The 27,254-nt window shown below is 46.3% G+C and overlaps 1 protein-coding gene across 2 annotated transcripts in view; it reads right to left on the bottom strand.

Moving 5' to 3' along the window:
• Window positions 1–27,254, bottom strand: part of CKMT2 (creatine kinase, mitochondrial 2) — a 31,529-nt gene that overhangs the window by 3,544 nt on the left and 731 nt on the right. The window contains exons 2-9 of one of the 2 annotated variants that reach the window (XM_059418168.1): window positions 10,549–10,720; window positions 9,001–9,199; window positions 7,689–7,784; window positions 6,975–7,196; window positions 5,182–5,234; window positions 4,160–4,283; window positions 3,359–3,493; window positions 2,082–2,207 (exon numbers count right to left, since the gene is read on the bottom strand). In XM_059418168.1, the coding sequence (XP_059274151.1) occupies window positions 2,082–2,207; window positions 3,359–3,493; window positions 4,160–4,283; window positions 5,182–5,234; window positions 6,975–7,196; window positions 7,689–7,784; window positions 9,001–9,199; window positions 10,549–10,700 (1,107 nt within the window). In that variant the 5' untranslated portion in view covers window positions 10,701–10,720. Of the gene's footprint in view, window positions 1–2,081; window positions 2,208–3,358; window positions 3,494–4,159; window positions 4,284–5,181; window positions 5,235–5,263; window positions 5,350–6,974; window positions 7,197–7,688; window positions 7,785–9,000; window positions 9,200–10,548; window positions 10,721–27,254 lie in introns of both variants that reach the window. The other variant, XM_059418167.1, reaches the window with a different exon arrangement.

Raw genomic sequence — 27,254 nt, 5'->3', positions numbered from 1 at the left:
TATCCACCCCTACGTTTTTTGCAGCATTATTTATGATAGCCAAGATGAAGTGTCCATCAATAGATGAACAGATAAAGATGTGATATGTGTATATATGCAGACCCACATATCTACAGTGGAATATCACTCAGCCATAAAGGATTGAGATGTTGCCATTTGTGACAACATAGATAGACCTCAAGGGCATTTTATTTTATTTTATTTTATTTTAAAGATTTTATTTATTTACTTGAGAGAGAGACAGAGTGAGGAGAAGGTCAGAGGGAGAAGCAGACTCTCCATGGAGCTGGGAGCCTGATGTGGGACTCGATCCCGGGATTCCGGGATCATGACCTGAGCTGAAGGCCGTCGTCCAACCAACTGAGCCACCCAGGCATCCCTCAAGGGCATTTTAAGTGAAAAACAAAAACCGTATGATTTCATTTATATGTGTAGTCTAAAAAAACAAACAGAAACCAGACCATAGACAGAGAACAAACTAGTGGATGCCAGATGCAACACTGGGTGAAGGGCAGCGGGAGACACAGGCTTCCAGTTACGGAATGAAGACGTGACAAGGATGAAAGGGAATATGGTCCATGTTACTGTGATAGCATTATATGGTGACCAGTGGCATCTCCATTTGTGGTGAGGACAGCATAGCACAGGGAGTTGTCAAACCAGCCTCAGCCAGAGCAGAGCTTATGACTGACCTAATACATTAAAGAGAATCACTTTTCCTGAATAACAAAGAGCTGTGAACTCATGAATAAATCTGTTCCTGTGAATAAAACTATGTAAAATATAACTTTTACATAACAAAACAATCATTTAAAAAATGGAAGGCAATACAGAATAATGCTTATAATGCTTTTCTTAGGATTAAGTTAAATAAGTAGTGTTATTTTTTTAATACTTCAGCATTTTTCTATCTTTTATAATGTCACCTATTAACTTAGGCTTTAGAAAAAAAATTTAAGTGATGACTGCCTTGCTTTCCAGTAATAAAAATTTGGTTAACAATAGAAGCAGACAGGCTCAGGCTCCCGATCTTCTTTATTCACTACACCACATATTACTCAGTAAACCTCAGAAATTGTATTTAGAGCTACTTCTTCCTCAAGTACTTTACCAGAGGTGGAAGCTCACAGGCTGACCTGAGTGTTTCCTCTTTCCTTTTTCTCAGTGTAATGGTGCCTATTGGATACACCCATAGGCAGTGAGATATTTGAAAACTAGCAAGGAAGAAAGAGCATCAATAATGCAGAGATTTAATAACCAGCCAGTGAGTTACTAGGATTTGTACAGTGTAAGAGGAAGAGGCTTTTAAATTAATAATGGGCATAGTACATTCCGTGGGAGCATGCAAAGATAAACAGGTGTGACTTATGCGGTCAGTGCTTGCTTAGGATGCAGCTGCATGTTCCTTGGGTGGGTGGGGGGGCTCTTCCTGCTCTGCCTCCTGCCTCACTCCAGGCCTCCTTAGAGCTTACGAATGCTGTTCCTCCTATGTGTTCACAGAACCCTAAAGAGTATTTCATGAGCACAGTCTGTTATATACCTAGTACATACATATATGCCATGTTTAGCTTGAAAAATACACGATTTTATAAACTACCAAGTGTCTAAAAATGCTAAAAATGAAGCATGTGGCTTTCCCCAAAGGAAATTCAGAATCAAGAGAAATTTCCACTATTTTGCCACCCTCAGAGAGCACACACGTTCTCTGACATCACAGTGATAAAATGCTGCTGTCCTTTGGCATAAGAGAGCTCCGATCTTTGAAAGATGGCTGGAATACCTCTCAGGGGCCAGGTGCTGACAATAGTCCCTCCATGAACTCCTTTACTTGCCTGTATATTCTCAGCTTACCTTGTGCTTGCTTTTATGTGCTTGCTTTATTATGTTATTGCTTTTATGTTATTTCCCAGGGAGGATTAGTACTACAGAATGAAACACGACCTGGACGCAGGACTCGGGGTGGGGGGAAGAGGAGGTCTTGACTTTTGTGAATAAGGTGAGGCCGTACAGGCTACCTCTCTATTCCCTTTTTCTCTTAGGCTAGTATGGTCAGCTCATGTTTGCAAAGTGAGAGCTGTTACCTCTGATCGACCAATTCGATCTATGTTGGAAATATCATATACATCCGCCACCGCTGCTGTGTCCACACCACCCGTGCCACGCTTCTGGAGTCTCAGGTTTTCCAGGATCTTAGAGAAGCGTGGATCCTGGGACAAGAGACAGTACTTAGTGTCATAAGAAGCAAAACTGATTCACCATCATTGGCACATGGAATTAGTAAGAGATATATAATGAGAGATAGTAACCGTCAATATTAAGCATATACTTACTGTGTACCACAGCACTATGCTAGAACTTTTAAACCTTACAACAACCTCTGAAGTGTAGGTACTGCTTTCATTCTCATTTCACAGATGAGGAAACTGAGGCTCAGAGGACTATAACTGATGAGGGTCACACAGCTCGAAGGTAGCAGAGCTGTTTTTAACTTCTATATGATTTTTGCCATTTGGATGCCAGCTTTGGTGAGTTGATTATTCATCTGTATAATCGTTTCACTGATAGAATTAAAATCATGATGTTAAATGACATCAAATAATTTTCTTAACATTGGAATAATTCTTCATTCTGTTTTTGGTAGGAAGCACATTTTCTAAAACGGTTTTCAAGTATTTGATTGGCTTGTGCTGTTGCAAAAGTGCTGGATGCCTACCAGAACGCTTTTTCCTTCTCCTCTACAGATGGAGCTGAGAAGGTGACCACTAGCTACATTCTTGCAAACAGAATGAACTTAAGTAATGTGTGCACTTCCAGGCCTAGGCTTTCAATCTGTACATGGTGGCACCTATATCCTCTCTCCCCTTCCCACAAGCTGCAACGTGGGGCCTGGCGATGACCATGCTAAGAGGACGGTGCCCTAAGACCATGGTCTTCCCGGTGCAGTTCCCTGACCAGCAGCATCAAGTCACCTGGAAATTTGTTAAAAATGCAAATCTTTACAGGTGGGCAATCTGTTTTGATAAGCCTCCAGGCAATTTTGATGCAGGCCAAAGTGGGAGAATCCCCTCCACTAGGAGAGGCAGAGACAGAAGGAACTCCCAGGAGCAGGGCAGAGCAGCTCACCTGTCCATCCTGACTTGTAGTGAGGAGAATTTAAACTTGTTACTCTTGAAGCCACACCTCTTTCTTACAGCCCTTAATCTTTTATCCTCACTAATACAAGTGTCTTTAGAATCTATGTTGGGTTACAGAATGAAGGAAGGGTTACCGAATGGTGATGATTTCTCCCTCCACAAAGAAGTCACATATGAGTTTATCCTGGTGGAACTCCAAAGGACTGTTGACTGCGTAACATTACCTTGCTGAGCTTTGGGATCCTAACGTGGACACCAGCCCGTAATCCTGTGCCAAGGTTCGAAGGGCAGGTCAGAATATATCCTAGTCGCTCATTCCACATGAACTCCCAGCCTCGCGCTTGGATTAAGCGTTCCACCTACAGCAGTGAACAAACGGAGTTCTTAAGTATCCATTTACTTGGTACATCCGCAACACCAGGGAGAGACATGTGTACTGTATGTTTGCCATGAGTGAAATTCAGGCAAATTTATATTACTTCCTTAATGGAAAAGGATACTTCTATCCAAATATTAAAATGAGTCAATTAAATTAGATGAAGCAGGTACAGCACTGAATGCAGTACTAGCACATCCTAAATATTCAATGAATGTCCGTTGCTGTTACTTTTCATACGAGAATAATAGGAGAATGTAGGAATTCTCAGCAGGTAAGGCTGTGGTCAGGTTACTTAGGAACATAGTTACATCCTGTACTGTCTATATGCTTAGAATCACCAAGAGCACTGTTAAGGAAACTGGATCATAAGTAATGATCCACAGACTTCCCTGAACCATTCTGGACTTGGGAGAAGGGCAGAGGAGACTTTTTTTTTTTAACTAGTAAATTCCTATTTTTGAAGCCCTGGCCTGGTAGTCCCGCCCTCAGAGAGTGCCATGATCCTAAAGAAAATTAGCCTCATCCTGGTAATTACCATAGTGTCTTCTGTTAAAAATGAAGAAGTGATTTCATTTTAATGAAATCAGAAATGAAATGAAAATGAAAATTTTTAATGAAATTTCAGAAATCTCTGGTAACATCTTACCTCTTTCAGTCCACGACAGAATCGCTCAAATACTCTTTTCATATTGCCTCCTTTTTCCATAGAGATTACCCTGGTGTGGTCTTCCTCATTAATCCAGATGAGAAAGGTCTTGTCATAATTATGCCTAATGAAAGGAGAAATACGGCGTTGCGTGTCAAATCCATTTGTTTCAACACATGAAGATTCCCTTCACTCCTGTGGCTTCATTGCTTCATTTCACCTTCCTCATTCCTACAAAGCCCTAAGCTTTTTACTGTGCCTGAACAAGTGCTACAAAATAATGTTACCGTGACAGAACAAACAACAAGACCAACTCCAACCCTTAAAGATGTACTGTTTTTTTCCCAACAAGAATATCATCTTCCCCAGTCCTTGGACAAGGAGGACAATAATTCAGCTATGGATAACATTTGGCTTTGACACTAACAAGAATATTCTAAGAGGCTCAACCAAAATCTTGTGGCGCTTCAAGAAAGTTTTTTACCTGCAGCCCAGGAGGTTTGGGATGCAGAAGATCTCACATACGTTTACTGCCTAGATCCTGCCTATCCACACACATGGAGCATCTGCTCACGAACACACTTATCGCAGCTCCTTCGGAGAGTGTCAGAATAACCTACCAAAGTACACGGGAATCAAAGTGGACTGAGGACTTTGGCCAAGATAAAATACGTGTATACTCGATATCCATTCTTCCTTGTAGGGTTTTGCTTAAGTCCTCGAAACTTTTCATTTTCTGCTCTTTTGTTTTAAAGTCATGAAACAGATTCTCTGTGAGGTCAAATAATATGAAGCTAATTTTTCTTAAAAAGTCTTTCTCATGCATAATTCATGCAAACCAGCGAACATTCTTACACATCTTAGATACATCACCATACTGTGGAATGACACACACACACACACACACACACAATTTCTACAGTCTCTCCCCCCCCCCCCCCCCCCCCCCCCCCAATTTCCCCACCCCCCCCCCCCCCCCCCCCATTTAACTCAAGCCAGGCATGCTGTCAGCTGCGACTCACAGCAACTGCAGGTTAGGAGAAGCAGGTGATCTGAAGGAGATCGTCTGTACACACTGCAAATGTGAAAATGCTGTGTCCATACCAGATTCCCCTGGCATCTGGCCAGTCACGGGCCATCCCAGCACATGTTAGTAAGGGGGATACTGGCTTATCAAATAGAAAGTGGTCCTGCAGGCCAGAACGGACAAAGCAGAAAGGAAAAAATGATGAGATCAGACACAACTACATGTGCCAGGTCTGTCAGACAGTGGTTCTCAGCCTTGGCTGGCTGCCCACTGGAACAACCTGGGTTTTTTTAAAAAATATGAATGCCCAGTTCCTGCACCCCAGATATTCTGTCCTAATTGTTATGGGGTGTGGCCTGGACAGTGGGATTTTTTAAAAGCTCTTCAGATGATTCTAGCTTACAGCTAAGGTTGAAATCCACTGGCTTAGCCCAGATGGAAACAATCACTATGAATTATATTTATCCACCAGCACCAATGCTATGCAGTGTTGGAGCAGGCAGTGAGTGAGGGACACGCTCCTGGAAAGGCTGGTATACACAGCCACCATTCTCTACATGTCCGGCATTAGTGGATCTCTTATTACTATCCTTCCTTTCACTAACAAGTATTGGAGATGTAAAACAATGGATTATAAATAAAAATATCTACCATTAATTCAATGCTCACCTTGCTCTATGCTATGTGTTTTTTTTTTTTCTTGAATCCTCACAACACTAGGAGGCAAATATAATCATTTTATGAGTGAGGAAAACAGATTCAGAGAAAACAACCTCCCCAGTATCACATAGCTAGGAAGTGACAGAGCCTCGATTCAAACCTCGACCCATACGATTCCCAAGTTGTGCCTTAAACTATAGGAAAGTACTCTTCGTATCAAAACCAGTGTCGAGACTGTTTTTCTGTGTGTACACAGTAAGAACATAAATATGCATATCATATATTTAAATTTGATTACACTGAGGTAAGAAGCAAAGAAGATATGGAGAGGGAAGTCCTTTACAATCTAAGTGGAAGGGTTGGGAGACATTAGCCAGAACAGACTTTGTGGCCTTTCGCTGGAAACCACAAGTGGCTGCTGGAGGCCGAGGAGGGCTTATGCTCTAACAGAGCAGGCCAAGGGCCTGACAGCTGCAGAGACCAGGAGACTGAGGCCCAGAGAGACCACAAAGCTAGCTCATTCAATTTGGTAATGGGGCATATTTTGTGGCATTGCATCTTATGAAATGACAAGATACTGTTTCTGTTTTGTGGTGGTGGTTGTTTTTTTTTTTTTAAGTTCTATCTAAAAGTTACTTTTGAAACTGCTATCCCTTTTTAGCTGGACCACAGGGAAAATAAGTAAAAGGACTTGAGTTTTGTCTGCCCTAGTGTTAGAGGGAAGCTGTTGAGGACTCGTGGAGGCAACAGAAATCCCAGAGCTGGCTCCAGTAGGAGTCAGGGAAGGCCTTCCACCTCGATAATTTCCTTTCCAGATTTTCCTAGCTTCTAGGACTTTATTTGGGTGTGGCAATGGAGACCATCTTCAATAAGCAAAGGGATCTTCCATTTAACCTCCAGCCATGGATGTGCAACCCCCCAGCTCCACAGTGGAGTTTCCTCTGATTTTAACCACAGACCATTTCTGTGGCTTGACCTAAAGTATTAAGGCCTCATTTTCCCATTTTTCTTCCTTATACTGCACAGGCTGAAGTCCCAGCAAGCTCCCCATGAGGTCTCATGGTGCCCATTAGGGTTCCAGGCACAGCCCCATCCCAGGCCAGGCCAGATGGGTCAAGGGCCACTCACATCTATGAGCCGCTGCTGGTCTTGCTCAGTCATCTCGGACAGCCTGTAGTAGCGGCCTGCCAGGTCCCCTTTGAGGCCCTCCAGGGCCGTGATGGCCACGTTCTCCACCTCCCTTCGCTCAGCCCGGCTGCAGGCAGGTGGCAGGCTCAGCCCGCGGATGCTGCGGCCTGTGCGCACCCGAGAGGACAGCACGTAACGCTCATCAAACTGCCCATGGGTGATCTGCCGAAGCAGAGAGAGCATGGGGTTACCACGGCCAGCTGCCAACTACAGTCCCACCACCACCATGGGGTCCACCCCACTGACCTGCAGCACCCCCGTGCAGGGGGCCCTCAGACCCTGTGCACAACATGCTGGACACATGTTGGAATTTCAGGGGCAGGGGCACTGTAGGTAAGGGGCACAGCTACTTTATGCAGTGCCATCCAGAGTCCTTTACCACACTAGGTGTGGCATGAAAAAAAAGTAACTGCTTTAGGAAAGACAGGGTTCTCCCTGGCCACCACCACCCTACTGGCCCTTATTAAAGAAAACAAAGACTTCGGGAAGTTTCTGACCTTCTCCTTGCCCCTCCAGGGAGTGTGCTGCGCAAGGGCCATCACAGAGCTTGCAGAGGGCATCTGACCCAGGGGGAGTCGCCCTCCTCTCTGGTGCTCCTCACTTCAGGCTCTGGAGTGCCAGCTGCATGGGAAAGCAGAGGGGTCTGCAGCCTACCTTGGATGCGTCCAGATCCGTGGGGTGCTTCATCACCCTGGGGTCATAGCCATTGTGCCTTAGTTTGATGACAGGATCAAAAAGGTCAGCAAACACCTGTAGAAGGGAAGATGCATCTGTTTCCACTTTAATTGATTCATCTATTAAAAGGTGGTTCCTTTCATTTGCCCCTTCTTACCTTGAGGGCCAAAGCTGATGCCCTGCTCTGTCATTCTCAGTGTTACCACGCAGGAAACGGGGGTGGTAGATTGATGGTCAACGAATAATAACAGGCCACCTCCCTAGTGATTCTGCCAAGCTTACTGCCATGAGACTGAGCCAGAAAATCTTGTGTCTCCCCCCAGCAGTTCTTGCCTTTATGAGATAAAAGAAGCTGCCAGAAGCAGTTTTGTGGTCAAAAGAGATAATCAGGTCCTAGGGTTTGAAAATAATAAATTCACGGAAAACCAGCTACACTGCAAGAAAAGTGCACAGCAGCAGTCAGGGCAAGGCCAGCACCTCTCACCCTGTGAGGTCCTTCCATAGCCCAAACCATCTTGTGCCAAATCTATTAAAAAAAAAAAAAAAAGAGCTTCAGGGATATCCTTTAGGTAAAATGATGTTAAGAGTAGTCACCACAGAGGACCTGCCACCTTTAGGGGCTGTGGGAAGTGGGTGGGCAGGGGGCGGGGGCAAACTGGGTCCAGGGTAGCACACTGCTGTATGTGAATGAACCACCAGTCCTGTTCATTCAGGAGGACCCATCCTCCTCTTTATGGCTGTTCTCCCAGAGAACTTCCCTCCGCTCCCTGCAACTTGTCATGGTGTCGAGGTTGCTCTGTGACGAGTGCTGCCCTAGCAGCAGACCGTTCTATGCTTCTGTCCCAAGGATGAGGACACGGAGATCATAGGATTCCTCCAAGAGACTTGGTGAACTCAGTCATCTAGGCTACAATAATCAGTAATTCCCAAGCTAAAGACACAGACCGTCCTTCTTCCTCAATGAAGTCTAGCCACAAACACACCATCTCCTAAGGTCTTATTGGTGAATACATATCACCAATAAATTACAAGATTTTTTTTTTTTCTGTACCAATTCATCCCCTTGACAATCTCAGAGAGCCCTGTCATGGAACTCATCCTCCATGAGTGGGATACCAGAGCAGGAAGCCTTGTCCCTAGGAAGCGGTAGCCCTCCTTGTTCCAGAAAGCATTCCAGATGTTCTGCTGCAGCTGCCTTCCCTTTACGAATGCCGGCCCCACAGAGAAGAGAAGGACTCCGCACCCAGAGCATCCCCCCACCCCCATTCTGGAATCAGCAGCCAATTTTTACCTCATACGACTCCTCGTCACCAGCCACCATGCCCACAGTCTTGATGAAGGGGTGGCCAGGGTTGTCCACTCCAGTCTGGATACACTGGTCCAGGGTGTAGCCGTTGGGCGTCGCCTTGTTGCGGAGCTTGGCATAGATGGCCGGGGTGAGGCACTCGGCCATGCAGTTGTTGTGCTTTCGCAGATCAGGGTAGTCTGCGCTGCAGGCGGAGGAGAGGGCCGCTCAGTGAGCACCGCCTGAGGGAGGCGGCCTGGGAAAGGACTTGGCTTCTGGCTGTCCTGCCACCAGGCTGTCTTTAGCCAGAGGGCATGGGGACACGTGGCTAGGAGTCATGACTTAAGTCAGCCAGATGAAAAAAAGAAAAACAGTCCCCAGAACAGCCCGATAAAAGGGGCGTGGCCCTGCTTAAGGATCCCATGCTGCTGGCTGCAGGAGCCCACACACCATGGCTTATTGGAAAGCGGAGATACAGTGAAAATGACAAAATCAATGGACATCCCTTGTGGCCTTTTTTTTTTTAACCCAGAAGATCTGGTAAAATGCAACAAGCACGTTGTGGTGCCTTAGGTCTGTGGTGGAGAGACTGGAAACCTGCAGGTAGAGGTACCTAGAAATTCCATTATTTATCTGTCCTCTACGCTGACATTCCAAGAGAGCAGATTCTGCTCTGTCGAGAGCAGTGGCTGGCTACTGAAACAGGCATTCTGTAAATATCTGTCGGAACGGTACACAGAAGGCAATAAAGCGAGGCGCTCTCTGATCCCGGGCTGTGTACTGACCAAACAAAGGGGATTCTGTACCACCACAGGCTCAAACACAGGTCATCTCCCTTCAGGAGTTCCTGAAGTACGTCGTAGGTGTTGATAATTCCCTCAGAGATCTGGATCCCCACAAGAGCCAGCGACTAGATCTGAGAAGAACGGCAAGTCCTCCTCATCTGTCTCTACACCTGCCTCTGTGGGACCTTGTGGAGTCAGCGCCGCGTGCCAACTCTGCAGTGCATGCCGTCTCATCTGTGGCGAGGAGCCAAGGACTGGGAACTCCTGGCCATCTTCATGCCACTTTCCCACTTTCCATCTGCAGTGGCCTTTAAAGCTGGTACTTAATATCAGTACTACAACACCATTCTCCAGAAGGTGGGACAGCAGTGAGTGAAGTGTGGGTCTGGGATCGGGGTCCTGGGGTTTGCATTTGGCTGCACTGGGTGTGTGAACTTGGGCACTGCTTCATTGTTCTAAGTCTCCGTTTTATCACAAAGGGATGCTAAGATGAATAAAACAGACACTCCCATGTACAGCAGTTAACACACATCAGAGTGCTCAACCGATATTCATCGTGAGTACTATTACTATTCAACTAGCTTCCCCAGCTCTGGGCAGGAATGACGACACCGCACTGCCTCGGATTCACCACAGGCCACTGTGCTCCCTGCGTGTCGACAGTGATTGTCAGTTTGATCTTGTCCTTCTCAAAAGCAACAAGAAGGACCCTTGCTGACAGTTTCTGGCAGGGGATAGCAGATTTCTGGCTGACACGTGGAGTTCTTACCTGGGCGGGAACAGCCTATGTTGCTCCCGAGCCTCGGCCCGCACGTTCTGCCGGTTCAGCAGATACCCAGTGGTTAGGGCACTGGTGCCCATGGTAGCAAGTAACAGAGAAGCATTGCGGCCAGTGAGCAACTTCGAGAAGGCACTGGCCATCCTTCCTCTTGGATGAGTGTCTGAAAGCAGAGAAAATGGATCAGACAAGCTCCCGGGGTGGACCCAAGCCACAGCCCAGCGATGGCCGGGCAAGAGAAAGGACTACAGGAAGCACTGTGGCTCTCTTTTGGTTTGGTTTTTCTCTTTCTTCCTTTCTCACCCATACCCCTTGCTACTGCTTGGGGAGATGTGGGGAGGTGTAGACACTGTGAATGTCCAACTGCATGAAGTCCATGGCCATTTTCTCCAGTTAAGAATATGGGGAAAATAAACAGAGAATTTCTGCTGCTGGCTGTGTGACAGACCAGGTGCTCCTTTGGACCCCACCACTGCACAGGGAGGACAGCCTGAATAGGTCAGGTTCCTGGGCTTGGAAGAAGTAGGGGAAGTCTCTGAGTCCCATGCTCCCACCCCACTCCTTGCAAATGAGCTGGTGGCAGAGCTCAGGCTAACAAGCGAGGAGGTTTGGGTTGAGGACGGATGTCCATGTGAGCACTAAGGTCAGGATACCAACAGTGGGGTGGAGAGCTCTATCTGTGACTGCCCTAGTGAGCTAGAACCCTTAAGAGGGGCGCAAGTGGTCCAAGGTCACTAGACCCCCCCAATCCCTGGCTCCCAGCAGAGGCAGAATAAAATCCTCTCTAAGGAAAGTATACTCAGTTTAGGCTCTGGTTTCCTACAGATGAAGATCAGGCAACAAGCTCTCAGTCAAAGATCAGGAGGAATTGGAGGTCACAGAGTCAAACTATCTTTTAAAAATGAAAAAGGAAATAAGAGAAGATCATTAACAAAAGAACCACTAAAATATATACTTAGGAAGAATCAGATATTAGAAGGACAGCCTGAGATACACATAAAATGTAGAAAACATATGGAAGTGTTTGTTTAGATGTATACAGTATCAACAGAGAATGACAATCAGGATAAGCCCCTGCCCAGACAGATAGCCTGCTACGTCTGCTATTGCCCAGAGATGGGAAGGACCACTTCCAGCATCACCCAGCAGGGAGCTATTTAATGTGGGTTGTTGAGTGTGGGACAGTAGAACAGGTCACTCTAAGTACTCTCTGTGATGCCCAAATACAGGGAGTATGGAATTTTTTTCCCTAATATTTAGAAGGTTCCAAGGACTCTGTCTCAAGATCCTCCAAGCTTAGCACCAGCAAAGAGCCCCCTGATGTGTATGGCTGTGGCTAAAAACCTGGGCCATCCAGTGGAAGACAGACTTTTAATAAGGTGAGGCTGGCATAGCCTTACACATAATTCTTATTATTGTGTTATGTTAGTCACAATACATCATTAGTTTTTGATGCAGTGTGCCAAGATTCATTGTTTACATATAACACCCAGTGCTCCATGTAATACGTGCCGTCCTGAATACCCACCACATAATTCTAAGAGCAGCCTTTTGAGGTCCACTTTCTTCCTGGATTGTATTTGGGAAACTGGGATTAGTCTATGAACTTTATGCTTCCAGAATCTCCACCTAGAACTCTCTATTTAACATCTGTTTGAGCAATATTAGGGAGAAACTTGAATATATCAACCAAAAGCATCAGAGTCCTTGAAAAAATTTAGGACTTTTTTTTTTCTATGCTAACCCAGGAAATCAGAGAGCCTTTCTTCTGTGATAATGTCTAAAGACAATTCCCTGAGTCTTTTTTGTTGTTGTTGTTTAAAGATTTTATTTATTTATTTGACAGAGAGAGAGAGAGAGAGAGATCACAAGCAGGCAGAGAGGCAGGCAGAGAGAGAGAGGAGGAAGCAGGATCCCCGCTGAGCAGAGAGCCCGATGCAGGGCTCGATCCCAGGACCCCAGGATCATGACCTGAGGCGAAGGCAGAGGCTTAACCCATGAGCCACCCAGGCACCCTCAATTCCCTAAGTCTTAAAGGCAACAGAAATTAGTAAGCCTCAGACAAGATAAATGGGCCATTTTTTAAAGTTGTCCTAGGGATTTGGACTGGCCCAACATTAATTAATCTCATCACACGACTTTGGGCTGTTATTGGTCTCCTTCCAAGAGTAGGTGAGGGCTTCTCCGAGAACTGTCCCACTACTTGCTGGATCTTGCATGTGGCCGGCAGCACTGATGTATACCTTTCAGCTCTGTTTTAGCTGCGTCCACACCCTCCGTCTCCTCCCTGAGCAGAAAGGCAAGGTTTATCATAGAACTCATCAGAGTAAAGGAAGCTTTATCTAAATTCCTTTCAGGAAACATAAGGGCCAAAAAAAATAAGCTCGGGCAGCCTCAGACTAAGTCTATTTGTGTCTGAGCTTGACTCATATGGCTTGATCTTTATTTTTCTTTCCTTAACTTGCTTGGACACTGACATGTGTTCACATCAGAGTCTGTTTGAGAAGGCCAATCTTGAGCAGAGTCAGGAGGAAGAGGAGGGCATGGTGTCATTTGCGCCCCACTGACAACTGCTGCTCTTCAACAGGTCTTCCACAGGAGAGGGATGTGCAGGTGGGTGTCTGACTCAAAACAGTCAGTTTGACACGTCCTATCTATATTGTTTCCAGAAGTAATAATATTAATACACATCCAAGAGTTCTAATATTGTCCTCTTATCTGAGCCGTGACGTAGGATTCCTGCCAATAATCCTGTGGAGGCTTTGCCTGCCACAGGCTAAGCAGCCCTGGAGCTCTAGTGCTTTTGCTTGGATTTCTTGTAGAGGATTGACACAGTCTCAATGTTTTGGTGACGTGAAGAATTCCGGCTTCCTTGCCTCTATGTTACTCTCTTTCCGGGACACACAGAAACACTGAATTTCACTGTTGAGATCCCAACCGATCACCTTCAGAGTGAGAGTGAACTAAGGGTCTCATCAGACAGGCTAGGGACCCTGGGAGCAGTTGCTCCCCAAAGACCCAGATCCAGGCTTGCAATAAAACCATTTTTCCGGGGCGCCTGGGTGGCTCAGTGGGTTAAAGCCTCTGCCTTCGGCTCAGGTCATGATCCCAGGGTCTTGAGATCAAGTCCCGCATCAGGTTCTCTGCTCAGCAGGGAGCCTGCTTCCTCCTCTCTCTCTCTGCCTCTCTGCCTACTTGTGATCTCCTTCTGTCAAATAAATAAATAATTAAAAAAAAATTTTTTTCCTTGTGACTAAATGATATCTCTGCTGTGTGTCAAAAAGTTAGTCTGTGAAAAGCTGCACAAGCACATCATTGCTTTGTCTTACAGACTCTGTGACCCGGGAGCCCCCATATGTTCCCTAAGCACTATCTGCAGCTGGAGCCTCTGCCTCCAAGAGGCTCGATTTGTTACTTGCATCGATGGTGAGATGGTGGGTAACTGTGGCATAGGTGAAGCTGGAGAAAGGTATGTAAGGGATAGCCCATGTGTGCCAAAGTGGTCGTGCTTCGGCTTGCCTAGTTTCCAAATGTGGTGGTTCTGTAAGTCAGTCTATCTCTGGTGAAGCCACCAGGACCAAAGTTTTGATGCCTAAAGCAATCTGAGGCTTCCAGCAAAGCTTTTGGATTTTTTTGATTCTCTGCCTGCCATAGGCATTAGTATAACCTACTGAACTGTTCCGTGAGGAGATGGTCGGAGAGAGGAGACAAGGCGCCGGAACAGCTATGGTGCTTCTCCAGGGACAAAGGCCTCGCATCCAGACACCCTTAGGAGGGGGAGTGGCCTCTTCTTTAAAGCTTGGCTTTTGTGGTTCTTTCTGCCTGACAGCTTGCTTGAAGTTAGGCATCATTCCCAGTTTCTCTGAATTATACCCCATTCGTGTTTCCTTCTTGGCACTCATCCCCACCTCTCATTTTATCTGCTTTGCGTACTGACCATCTCTCCCCCAAAGCAAGGAACTTGGTTTCTTTTGCTCACCGCTGTATCATCATTGCCTAGCACAGCACCTGGTACTTGGTGGGCTCTCAGTAGCCTTATTTAATAAATGCTTTCAGCACTGCTTGCTGGTCGAGGAAGCCACTCTAGGCTTGCCAGGACCCACACAAGAATGCTGGTGTCAGCTGATTGGGCACAGTGGGGGCTGTGAGGCCAGAGAACTGGGCCAGTCAGAGGGCGAGTGGATGGTCCCAGGGGCACAGGCAGTGGAGAAGTTCGGAAGCCAGCTTCCCTCAGCCTTAGGATACCCAGTGGCCAGTGTTCCCCGGGAGCAGGATTTGGACTTATTTTGGGGGAAAGAGGCAAATGTCAACTAAGTAAATTCACTGGGAATTTTATGAAAGCTCAACAGCACCAGTACACACCCATTCAGGGTCTGCCATGGGGCGCAGAACACCCGGGACACAGTGCACCAGCCTGCCTTTCAGGTTAAGAGCTCTAGAGCTCCATACTGAGCTCTCTGATCGATCTCTTATTAAACACACACACAGCATAGAGCTCACATATTCTAGTACAGATATATCAAATATATCCTATGTAGGAGAGATGTATTTTAAAATATCAAAACAGAGAGGGAGGCAAACTGTAAGAGACGGCTAATCATAGGAAACCAACTGAGGGGTGCTGGAGGGGAGAGGGGGAGGAGGACGGGGTGACTGGGTGATGGGCATTAAGGAGGGCACGTGATGGAATGAGCACTGGGTGTTCTATGACAGATGAATCACTAAATTCTACCCCTGAAATGAATGGTACACTATGCAATAACTAAGTTGAATTTAAATTTAAAAAACTTAAAATCAGTTTACTTACTGTGTTTTTGTGCTGGCGCCATAAGCCATACTCATTTGTTTCAGTAAAATTATTGCAGTTCGGTTAAGTATTGCTTCTCACTGCCCCTCGAGTTTGGACTTTACTGTCCATCTTTCCTGTGTCTGAACCAGCGCCTGGTGCCTCAATCCCCACAAAACTTCTAGCCCAAGGTGACTGCTTGCTGTCTGAGCTCCCACAGCACTCCTGGGCTGCTCACTCATTGCCACGTACGCTGCACAGGTGTTTGACATCTGTTGGTGAGCCCAACTGTCCGGTAGCTCTTGTCAGGATAAGGAACTGCCTACTATGCGCTTTCTTCCCATCCGACGGCTAAAATCTTCAAGTACAAGAACCTACCTACCTGTCACAGATCATTGCACATAGTAGCTGCTCAATAAACATTTCTTCTCTGACTTATTTTTAAGCTATGCTTTGCCTGATTTCCAGAAGAAAGAAATTTTACCAGCTTCCTGCTTATCTCTCTGCAGACAATGCATGTAGGTCTCCCAGAGAGGAACCTTTTCCTTGGGCTATTCCCCCAGGCACATTTCCCCCTCTGGCCTGGCTCCTTTGCTCCCAAGCACTTCTCACTTTTAATTTGCTATAAAGCTCAGGCCTGGTATCTAAGCCAACTTAAGGTCAAGTTTGACCCAGGAAGCTATCTTACAAAACTAGGGGAAAAATACCCATTTACATTACATTAAACACATCCCTTTCAGCTACTGATTTTTAAGTCCTATCATAAAAGCAACCAGGCAAGCCTGGTAGGCTGGATTTCAGCATTTCCCTGCTCAGGTTCTGGGTCTCCACAAGCTGCCAAGAGCAGAGCAGCCCAATGCAGGCTCCTCGTCTCTCAACCCTAACAGGCCGGCTCCGGAGGCGCCCAGACGGCCCGACCTCGCCTGTTTCCCAGGGAGATCTGGTACAGGGTGTCCCACAGCTAACAGATGGAGCCTCCCAGCAAAGCATGAAGCCTCACGTGCATGTCCTTCCTTCCATCAGGAATCTTTTGACTGAATAGGCAGGTGGGGAAGGAAGAGGCAGATGAGAAACCAGCGTTGGGTATCGGAGAAATTTATCTAAAATCTGTCATCCAGAAATTCCTCTCCACAAAATACAGGAAAGAATCTTTATCACCAAGCATTAAGGCAGGCTGTGATGCACCTCCCAGGCAGTCCACTAAAGAAATTGCAAAAATAAAACAAAACCTTACCCTTTTAGAGAACCAGGCTGATAGAACCTGTCTGCGTACATGTTCTCGAGGTAACTCAGGTAAGACATGACAGCACTATTTGTCACACAGCGCTTACTCCAAGTTCACCCGAAATTGGGGTGGCCGTTTGTGTTAGCTAATTTGCCTTCGGCCAAAGGAAAAATAAGCTTTTCCTGTCTCTTCGACAGCAGGTAATTTTACACCTTGGACCTGGCACCTAAGTTGAACCACTAGCATCACCCACCTCCCCCTGCCAGGGGCAGATCTTCCTTAATGTGTACATTTCAAAGAGATGGTTCCCAGGCTCTTGAGAAAAACGTTTCTAGGTTGTAAAACTGGCTGGAGGCTCTCTTAAAGAGATTTATATACATCTCAAAGGGACAGAGAAAGAATTTAGGATATTTAGAAAACTTGGAAATATCCTAAGAAAAGGGGAGCGATGGTTTAGTTACTTCCCTTCCCTCACATGTAGGGAGTACTGTGTCAGGAGCTCAGCAGAGCTCCAGCAAGGGTGGACATCCCTCAGAACTGATCCTACAGTTTGAAGAGACAAGACCCAAAGACCATAGGATGGGGTCATAATTTTTATTGGTTCTCAAGCTCACTGGCCTGCACATGAAGATTTGTAATAAATGCTGGGTAAAAGAGAGAATGAACATAGAGACCCCAAGTCAGAAGGGGTCATTTAGCTCAGCCTGAATGCAGTCACTCCTATACCTTCAGCTCTCCTTAAACACCAGCAGAGCTGGGCATCTTACCACTTCCTAAGGCAACCCATTTCACCATTGAACAACAGTAATCATTAAACATTTTCCCACATTTTCATAAGGAGGGGAATCAAAATTAGTGTTTTCAAAGCCAGGTACTTCTCCACAGTAACCCGAAGGAGCAGCTATCTTGCCCTCTGTCAGATGAGGGAACTTAAAAACAGAGAGGTCAACTAAAAGCCCAAAGTCACACAGATAAAGGAAAAGCACATATGGTGTTTCAGTAGCCACTCATTTAAATGAGGATCCTGTTTTTACTTAGAAGATTTAATAATAAACAATATTACAGTATGTTGGGATGGAGCTGACCCCCTCATCTCCCAAGGAATACAGCGGCCAGCCAGTTCTAGCTGCCCTGGTCCCTTGTGGTTTCTCAGGGATACTGAATGGTTTTTCTCAGTCAGCGTTTCCACTGGGAGCTCTGGGCCAAGGTGCAAACCAGCACACAGGCATCGTTCTCCCCCACCCCCAGAGGGGAAGCAACACCAGAGGGTGAACCCTCAGGGCTTCCTCCACCCTCTAGGAATACCACTGACCATGGACTTCCAAAAGCAGTCAGATGTGTGGGCCAAAGTCACCGTGAATGACACCAACATGCTTCAGGTGGAAAGGAGTCACGGTGGGCAGTGATGAAGGGAGAGGGAAGACACGACAGTGAGGTGAAGACAGGTATCTTTTTATTTATTTGTTTGATAAATATTTAAGTGCTTATTATGGGGCAGTTTTTACAGTGCTCACCGTCTGAGGGGAGAACTCCTGTGAAGCCCTTGTTACATGTTGGGCTTCGTGGTTATTACCCCCCTTCAGTCCTCACAACACACCCATGAGGTTGATGTGCTTACTGTCCCCATTTCACAGACAGGCAAATGGAGGTAAAGGAAGGTAACAGAGCTGGCCCCAGACCACAAAGTTCGTGAGTGGCAATGCTGGGATTCAAGGCCAGCAGTCCTTTCTCTCAGTCCGCAGTCGTAACCTGCTCCCCTCCTGGGCCAAGACAAGTCACAGGATAGGTGTTCTGCCAAGGGAGCCAGAGCCCCGTGGGAGCTCCTGGGAGGGCATGGTCTGGTCTGGTTTGAGCCCACACTGCTCAGCTACACTGTGCGTGTCTGGTTTTAGTCAGACCAACGTATTGCTTGCCCCCACCAGTCCCGTGACTAGTACCAGGTCCCAAACAACAAAAGATCCGAGCAGAAACAGTCACTAAACACCACATACCCATGTCCATAAACAGATGGCTATGGAAGCCCGCCTGATGGCCTCTTTGTGGCCATGCGCTTTCCAGGCATCTTCCAGATGGGAGAATAGCCACTGCCCTCAGCCTACACCAGATTTAATCGACCTGTGAATGCTGCAGAAGGGAAGGGAGGAATGAAGGCTAATTCTACCCCTGTTCTATGCCTAGGTCCAAAATCTTCATGGTGAGGGCATGGCATCCTGCACCACAGTCACTGATCTAAATTTGGCTTTGGAAGGACTCTATGGAAAACAATTGTCCTGAAATTTAGAGAGCTAGATTAAACCCGGACTGAATCTGCCAAGGATTTGTGGTGGCTGACTATCCCCAAAGGCCCCAGGAAAACCCATGATGTGGAGACAACCCTGACTGATTCTAGATGCCAGAATACTTGGAGCTTCCAGGGACAGATCTGAATGAGGCCAACCCAACCACTCATGAGTGGCCTATGCAAAGTGTGGACGCAGCCTCCACAATGGAGAAGATCACTTCGCAGCCTGAGAGCTAGCCCTGAATCTCATTTATTCATTCATTCATCCATTTGTCCACCTGTCTGGCTGTCTATCCAACCATTCAACAACATCAGAGAATCAATCCCTGTGTCAGATTCTGGGGCTGCCCTCCAGAAGCTTCTGGTCTGGAATAGGAGAGAGATCATTGTAAAAACAGATCATTCGAATAAAAAGTGACATGAGCAAAGATAATTAACAGGGGAGAAGACCCAAGTCTACCTGATATATCAAGGAGATTTTTCTCAAGAAGGTAAAAAATTGAGGGTTAGCATTTAGAATGCTTTTGGCATGTTGACAGAGAAATTTTGATTAAGAAAATTTAAGTTTATATTTTCTATGCCTGTATTTTATTTTTCTAGTCATTGTACTTTATTATGTACTTTATTACGTATCATGTACTTTATCATGTTTTATAAATGTATTGGTCTGTGATGGATTAGAAATTAATGACAGCTTTTGCTGCAGACAGTTTGAGAAGTGCTGCTCAGTTTCCTTATCTGTATGATGGGGCTAATCATAGGACCTACCCATAGAGGTTTTGTGAGGATTAAATGATCCCTCAGCACAAATGCTGACATAGAGGGAACAGGCAGTAAGTGTTAGAAGTTCTTGTGGCTAATGTTACTAAATTGGTAAATTGGTGAGAAAGGGAGAGGGGTCTAGAGGCAGGGAAATCAGGTCCTAGTGTCCTGAATAAACTAGGGAGGAGACGTTCCAGGCTTCAGCCATGGTGGTGGGAAGGCTTCTTGGAGATAAATGAAGAAGGTCCAAGATACTTAGTGAGTGGGCTCAGGGGGCTTTTGGGACCAGTCAGATGTGGGCATGAGAGTCATGAAGGAGTCTTGGAAGACTCCCAGGTTTCTGACTTGAGGATTTCACTGGGAATCCTGGCTGGGGAGCAGGTTTGGAGAGTACAGGCTAGGACAGGATGATCAGGTTGAACTGGAGATAACTGGGAGGTATTGCAGAGGGAATGACCTTCCTTTTCTAAGTAAGCTCTACACCAGACATTGGGCTTGAATTCACAACCCCAAGATCAAAGGTCACAGGCTCTCTGACTGAGCCAGCCAGGTGCCCCAGGATGTAATATATTTTCACGTGATTGAGGCCTCATGAGAGAGGTCTAGACTGGAAAGGGTGGCAACTGTCTGACCATCCACCTGTTCCTAAATCCTCTCATTGGGCTTCCCTGGGGGCTCACCCTCCTTGGATACCAAAGGAGACAGTGAACTAGTGGCCATGAACAGATGCCGCTATAGCACCATGACCAGAGGCTCTGAAGCCAGGAAGTCTGGATTTGAATCCAGTTCTGCCACTTACAATTCTCTATTGTCCTGAGAAATTTACTTTCCTTTCATGTCTTCATTTTTCTCAAATTTAAAGTGAAAGTAATAATAAGGATGAAAAATGAGTACAGTATTTGTATAGTCCCTCTACTTGCTGTCACAGGGTTTGAGGACATTCTCCCTTCACCTCAGCAAACAGCTTCGTCCAAGGGAAGTGGCCTGAGGGCTTCCTCACTCCTTATGACTGACAGAATTATCAACTGAACACACTTGCAAACACCCGCCAGCGACATGGACGGGCCCAAGGGGGTGATTATAGAGTCTGCCTGGAGTCCCACAAGGTCCTTCCCAGGGATGCTTTTGTGTGACACCCTCTGGCCTGCCCCTCAGGCTGTCTTTCTGAGTCAAGCTGTCTCCTAGGGCCTTCCTGGGCGTGCTTAGCCAAGATGGACCCTTGTCCCTAGCCTCCTTGTCCCTAGTCTCGTGAGGATGGCCTGGCAGGCTGGGCCTATTCCTGCCTATCAGACTGAACCCCTTCTGTGCCTATGTTTTCCTCCCAGGAACCCTCATTTCCTTTGGCCCTGATACCTTCTCCTTCTAGGCCCCCTCCTCAGGGACTTCTCAGGCCTGCTGCTTGCCCAGGGCACCCCGAGCTGGAGAGCAAGAGCTTTTCTGCAGGCCAGTTACACGTAGCTGCTCCAAGTCGGAAATTTTGCTCCTGCGGAGATCATTAAATAAGGGCCCATGCTATACAGAAGGTGCTCAGACATGTGAAAAGATGCTCACCACCATTAGTCCCCAGAGAAATGCTAATCAACCATAATGAGATGACACCTTATACCTATCAGTGTGGCTAGAATCGAAGGGACCAGAAATAACAGGTATTGACAAACGTGGAAAAAAAGGAACCCTTTGCACCCTTGTTGGTAGAATGCAAACTGGGGTGGCCACTGTGGAAGACCGTATGCGGGTTCCTCAAAACTCAAAATAGAAATATCACAGGATTCAGTAATTTTGCTACTAGGTACTTACCCAAAGAAAATGAACACTAATTCAAAAAGACTTCTATTTACAATATGTACTTCTATTTACAATATGTACAAATTGTACTTCTATTTACAATAGCCCAGAATATGGAAGCAACCCAAGTGCCCATCCATAGGTGAACAGATAAAGAAGAGTGGTATGTGTATACACGCGTGCACGCGCGCACACACACACACACACACACAGGAATATTACTCAGCCATAAAAGGGGAGATCTTGCCATTTGCAACAATACGGATGGCCCCAAAGGGTATAACGTTAAGTGGAATAAGTCAAACAGAGAAAAATACCGCATGATTTTACTTATATTTTGGAATACAAGAAATAAAACTGAACAAAGAAGAAAAGAGAAAACAAACAAACCAGACTCAAATACAGAGAACAAACTGGTAGTTGCCAGAAGGGAGATGGGTGGGGGACGAAGAGGTATATGATTTCAGGTTTGAAATAAGTTGCAGAGATGAAAAGTACAGCACAGGGAATTTAGTCCGTAATACTGAAAGCACTGTTTGCCGACTGATGGTGCCTACGTTTACCATGGTGAGCACGGAGTCATGTACAGAATTGTTCAGTCGTTACGTTGCACACCTGAAACTAACACTGTTAGTTTGTAACATGTTAATTATACTTCAGTACAAAAATACTTCAGTACGCAGAGTTAATTATACTTCAGTACAAGTATAACATGTTAGTTATACTTCAGTACAAAAATAAAATCAAGAAAATTATTTGTGAGGATATGGGGAAAAGAGAACTTTTGTGCACTGTTGGCGGGAACGTAAAACGGTGTGGAGAGAACTCAAAAATGAAAAAATAGAACTACCATATGATCCAGCATTGCTACTTTTGGTTCTATGTTCAAAGGACACACAATCAGTACTCCAAAGAGAAATCTGCATTTTCATGTACAGTACAGCATTGTTCATAATAGCCACAATATGAAACAGCACAGTGTCTGCCAGCGGACAAATGGATAAAGATGTATGTATACAACGGCGTAGTATTTAGCCATGAGAAATAAGGACATCGTGCCCTTTGCTACAACATGGGTGAACCTTGAGGACCTTATGTAGGTGATATACGTCAGACAAAGAAGGATGCTGTATGACAACCCACAGAATCTAAAAAGGTAAACTCAGAGAAACAGAGCAGAGTGGTGGCTTCTAGGGAATGGGGACTGGAGGAAATGGAGAGATGTTGGTTCAAGGTTGTTTCTACTTGTAAAAAATTTCTGAGTATCTAAGGTATAGTGTAACAGTGATAATTAATATTACTGTATGATATCCTTGAAAGTTGCTGAGAGAGGAGATCTTAAATGTTCTCACCACAAAATAGAAATGGTAATTACGTGACGGGATAGAGGTATTAGCGCATGCTGTGACGTCAATCATTTTACACTAGACACTTGTATCCAATGTGCATGTTCAAGTTAGACAATGTTACATGCCCGTTACATCTCAATGAAGCTGGAGGGAGCAATAAATAAAGGCCCATGCAAAGGGCAAGGATAGGCCTTCTTTTGGTCTTAAAAGGCTCCTGCTGAGTAATGCTGAGGAGGGGTAGGGAGGCAGGAGGTGAGAGAGGGTGCAGCTCTGCAGAGCCCGCCCCTTACTGGCTGTGATCCTGGCTTGTAACCACCTGACTTGCTCAGTGAAATGCTATAACCATTTTGGAAAGTGAACAAAGAAAACTCTATTAACAGATGCATAGCCACTGGCCCAGCATCACACTTTGAAAATCCATTCTGCCGAAATAGGGCTGCCAGTATATAAGAAGAGAGTCACAGGAGGATTACGTTTGTAGTGGCAAACAGACAGAAGAACCCTGGAAGTCACCTGTCCATCGGAGGGAGAAGGAGATTGCATTAAGTGGTGGCACATTCAGGCACTGGAATATTCCATGGCTAGTAAAGAATTAGTCTAAACTACCTCAACTTCAACTGGGTGAACACGTATGCCATATTTTTTACATTAAAAGGAAAAACTACTTGGATAGTAATGCGAATGAGTAGTTCCAGTTTTCTAACAGTATAAATATATATGCATTTGCATATATTTATGTGACATAAAGTATTGATGGTTATTCATACTAGTTATTCAACCTGCTAAAAGGGTTACTTGAGAACAAGAGATTTGGAGGAGGCAGCTTTTTAATTTTTCTTAATAGAAATCGGTCTTGTGTCCCTTGTAAAAATAAGCATGTATAATATTATGATTAAAAAAAGTAACAAGCGGGGTGCCTGGGTGGTTCAGTGGGTTAAAGCCACTGCCTTCGGCTCAGGTCATGATCCTAGGGTCCTGGGATCGAGCCCCAGGTCAGGCTCTCTGCTCAGTGGGGAGCCTGCTTCCTCCTCTCTCTCTCTGCCTGCCTCTCTGCCTACTTGTGATCTGTCTGTCAAATAAATAAATAAAAATCTCAAAAAAATTTTTTTAAAAAAAGTAACAAGCTAAAAAGTAAATCATCTGTTCAGTGTGTTAGAAGTCCAGATTTCCAGGCTGTATCTTTTGAAAGAGTTTCCACAAGAATGGGGCCATCACTTATGCATTTGAAAAAAAAGTTTCACTACTGGGTCTGGGAAACTGAGCCTTAGCAAATCCATCTATATAATGGGCTCGATGAGACCTCTCCCCAGGTGTTGTGAGAATTAAGTGACAAGCTGCCAGTGAGCAGTGACAGTATGCAAGCTCCTTCTCCCTAATGACCCCCAAGGCAATGGGAGGGTTACCACTGTCTCCCAAAAGCCACCTCCGATTATCCTAATCAGCACTGTCTGCCCTTTCTCGGAATGTTTGCTAATTTTGTTTTATATTTGTAGCATTTCAAATGTTTCATGTAATTGTTTTATTTGTAATCTAAGAGTGAGACTACATTCTAGAAGAAACCCATTGCATACTTTCAGATCCACTGAACATGTTCTGAAAACCAACATCTGAGCTGACTAAATGGATTTAACTACTTGGGCTCCTAAGTTCTTCCCCAGACCCCTGTTATCAGGGGACCTTATCCCGGCTTGACAATCCCTCACCTACTGGCATTTCACCAAGCTCTGACCCTTTGCTCTGCCTTTCCACTTGGGACATCCTTTCTGTCCCTGCGTGCCTAGTCAAGCCTGTCAGGTGTTTGTTTGACACTTCCTGAACTCCCACCATGAGCCATGCCCCATGCAAGGGGCCTTACAAACAACATCTTCAATCTTTGCAACAATCCTGCCAAGTAAGCATTGTTTTGCAGATGGGGGAAACAGAGGCTCAGGAAAGGCTCAGGTCTTGGGACATGTTGAAAGAGCTGGGACTTGAACCCAGGTGTGTCCTGGGCCCTGGATTTGGGCTCTTCTCAGACCACAGCACCTCACAGACAGCCCTGCACTCATCAGTAATCGGATGGAAAGCACCTGTGATTTATGACCTGGGAGTTCCACAGAACCCTCCACTCAGACTCCCCAGACCACAGAAGTGCATTTATCATAGCAGCTCCTAGACACAGGAGTGTCCCCTCAAGGCATGTGACTCCCCACACTCCTGGAATATTACAAGCCATTCTCCTTCCTTGTCATCTGTCTGCTCCACTCAGACACAGGGACCCAATGTGCCTGCCGGCCATGCAGGGGATTCCAGGCCAGCCTGCCTTTTTCTAAGGAGGAGGGGCAGAGGCTTGTCTTCTCTCTCCTCCCATCTGCCTCCTCCCTTATACAGAAGTAGGGACTGCAGGGGTGAGGAGGGATGTTGTCTCTAGCCCTCACCCCAAAGAAGCTGTCCGCCTGTTTCCCTCACTTAGAACTCCTCTATGACTACTGTATTGAAAAGCATCAGGGCTACAATCTGACAGAATCCCTGGGCTCCACACCAGGGAAAGTTTCTATCTGGGCTGCAAGTTCACACCAAAAGGCAATAACACTGTGTTTTTTCCTCCTAGCCCTCTCCGTTAAACAATAAGAACCACCATCATAAGTCCTTTGGTCACAGTGCCCAAGAGCTGTTTTTCTCTCTCTCTACTAGGCAGGCATACTAGGAGTCTGGGTCCTAGTCTAAGGGTTTTATTGGGTTCTGTCACATCCTATTATGTGGAGGCCTTGGGTTCTGTCACTACCTCTGGACATTCCTGGTCTTCCTGAATATTCTGGATAAAGATGCCGTGAGTGCCTTTCTGCTGACTCCGAGTTATTTCTGATCCAACTGTATGTGGCATCCACGTGTTTGAACTCGTTGGGGCTGGAGGGCAGTGGAGGGCAAGGGGAGGACCACGGGTCAGCTTTCTTCCAGAGAGTCACCCCAAAACGGGGACATCCTTGGGGTTGGAGCAGCTCCACAGAACACTCTGAACAAATACCCATGATCCCCTACTAGGCCAGCAGAAAATGTCTGCCCTCTCCCAGTTCTCCCAGAGAGCAAAGGGTTCAAGTTACTTCACCACCGCTAGATATACTGCCACCCCTGGGCACCAGTGTCACCTCTGTTCTATTCGGCAAGTAGAAAGTCACAAGCAGGAGATATTTATAGTCCTTCCCTGTAAACCAGAGGCCTTTCCTAGGGCTCCTGATATCATACATTTACAACCATTACCAGACACATCTCTCACAGGTAGTCAGTTAAGAACCATCTAGTTCTGCGAGATACTCTAGAAGAGTGGGGTGCCTTCTTCCCTGACCAAGGAAAGAATTCTGTGTGGCTTCAAGACAGGGGTGGGAGTGACCTCCAAGAGTCACCTTCAGGACTGGCTCACTGCAGGATTCCTGGCTCAGTGGGCAGGAACTCCCAGCTGACACATAGATGAGAAATGGCTGCTCCAAGCTGTGGTGGAGATGGAGACCCGGGGCCTCTATCTCAGAACCAGTCCTCTTCCTGCCTCTGAATACTCAGGGCTCCCCATTCCTCATCCCACCTACCAACCCATGATTTTCTGGACCTTCCTCGGTCACCCCTTTAGGAAAACGAACCTGGCCTATGGCCCGTTCTCTAAGGATAGGATTTCATCATGAACTGGCAGAGTCTGTGGAGACAGGTGGCCCTCATGCTCTTCGCTGAAATGGAGCCTTAGCCCACAGAAGGGTTAACTTTAAAGCCTGGGTTTGGGGGAAAAGCACCTCTAAGTGTGGAGGCGGAAGTGGAGCGTCCACACAGCTACCACCACCCAAATATCCTCTCAGAGCCTGCCCAGTCAGGAAGCCCTCTTGCCAAGTACTGGTGGTGGTTGTGTTCTTCTCTTTGAGCAGAGTTAGCTGAACAAGGACACAAATTCAAAAACAGAGGAGAAGTGGCACTTCTGGAAACAGCACAGCGGCTGACGGAGCATAACCTTGTCACAAGGGCGCTAACTGCCACCTCACGTGATTCCAGTTGACCCCATGCTCAAGGTCACAGAGCCCAGGGCAGCGGGGGAGGGAAGGTCTAAAGGGCAACACCGACAAGAGCTGAGGGAGGGTGGCTTGTTCTGGTGGCACATGTCACCCTCCACGCCCACCAGAACACGGGCAGCCATCCACTCAAGAGACCAAAGCAGGGTTGACCGTAAGCCCCCGGGAGCCAACCACGTGAACAAGCAAACAGGAAACACATTTTGCCACAGGTGAAGCACGTTTAGGCCAACTGGGCAACAGGTTTACCTCCGCTGGGGGCAAAACAGTTGCGTGGCTCGTGATTAATGGATTCGTGATTTCAGAAATGAATCTCTAGCCATAGTATTAGCTAATTTAAATTGGGTCCAGCTGTTGGGTTAAGTAGTAATTAGCTTCGAGACCCTCAAGATGTTCATTTTCCACTTATTTATCCCCCAGTCATCGTTTTGATGCCGCTGAGGTCGAAAATCATCCCCAGAAACGAACGGATTAGTTGAAG

The sequence above is a fragment of the Mustela nigripes genome, chromosome 12, assembly GCF_022355385.1.
Source record: "Mustela nigripes isolate SB6536 chromosome 12, MUSNIG.SB6536, whole genome shotgun sequence".
NCBI lineage: Eukaryota > Metazoa > Chordata > Mammalia > Carnivora > Mustelidae > Mustela > Mustela nigripes.
The sequence above is the reverse complement of the archived record's forward strand: the minus strand, read 5'-3'. Positions and strand labels throughout refer to the sequence as shown.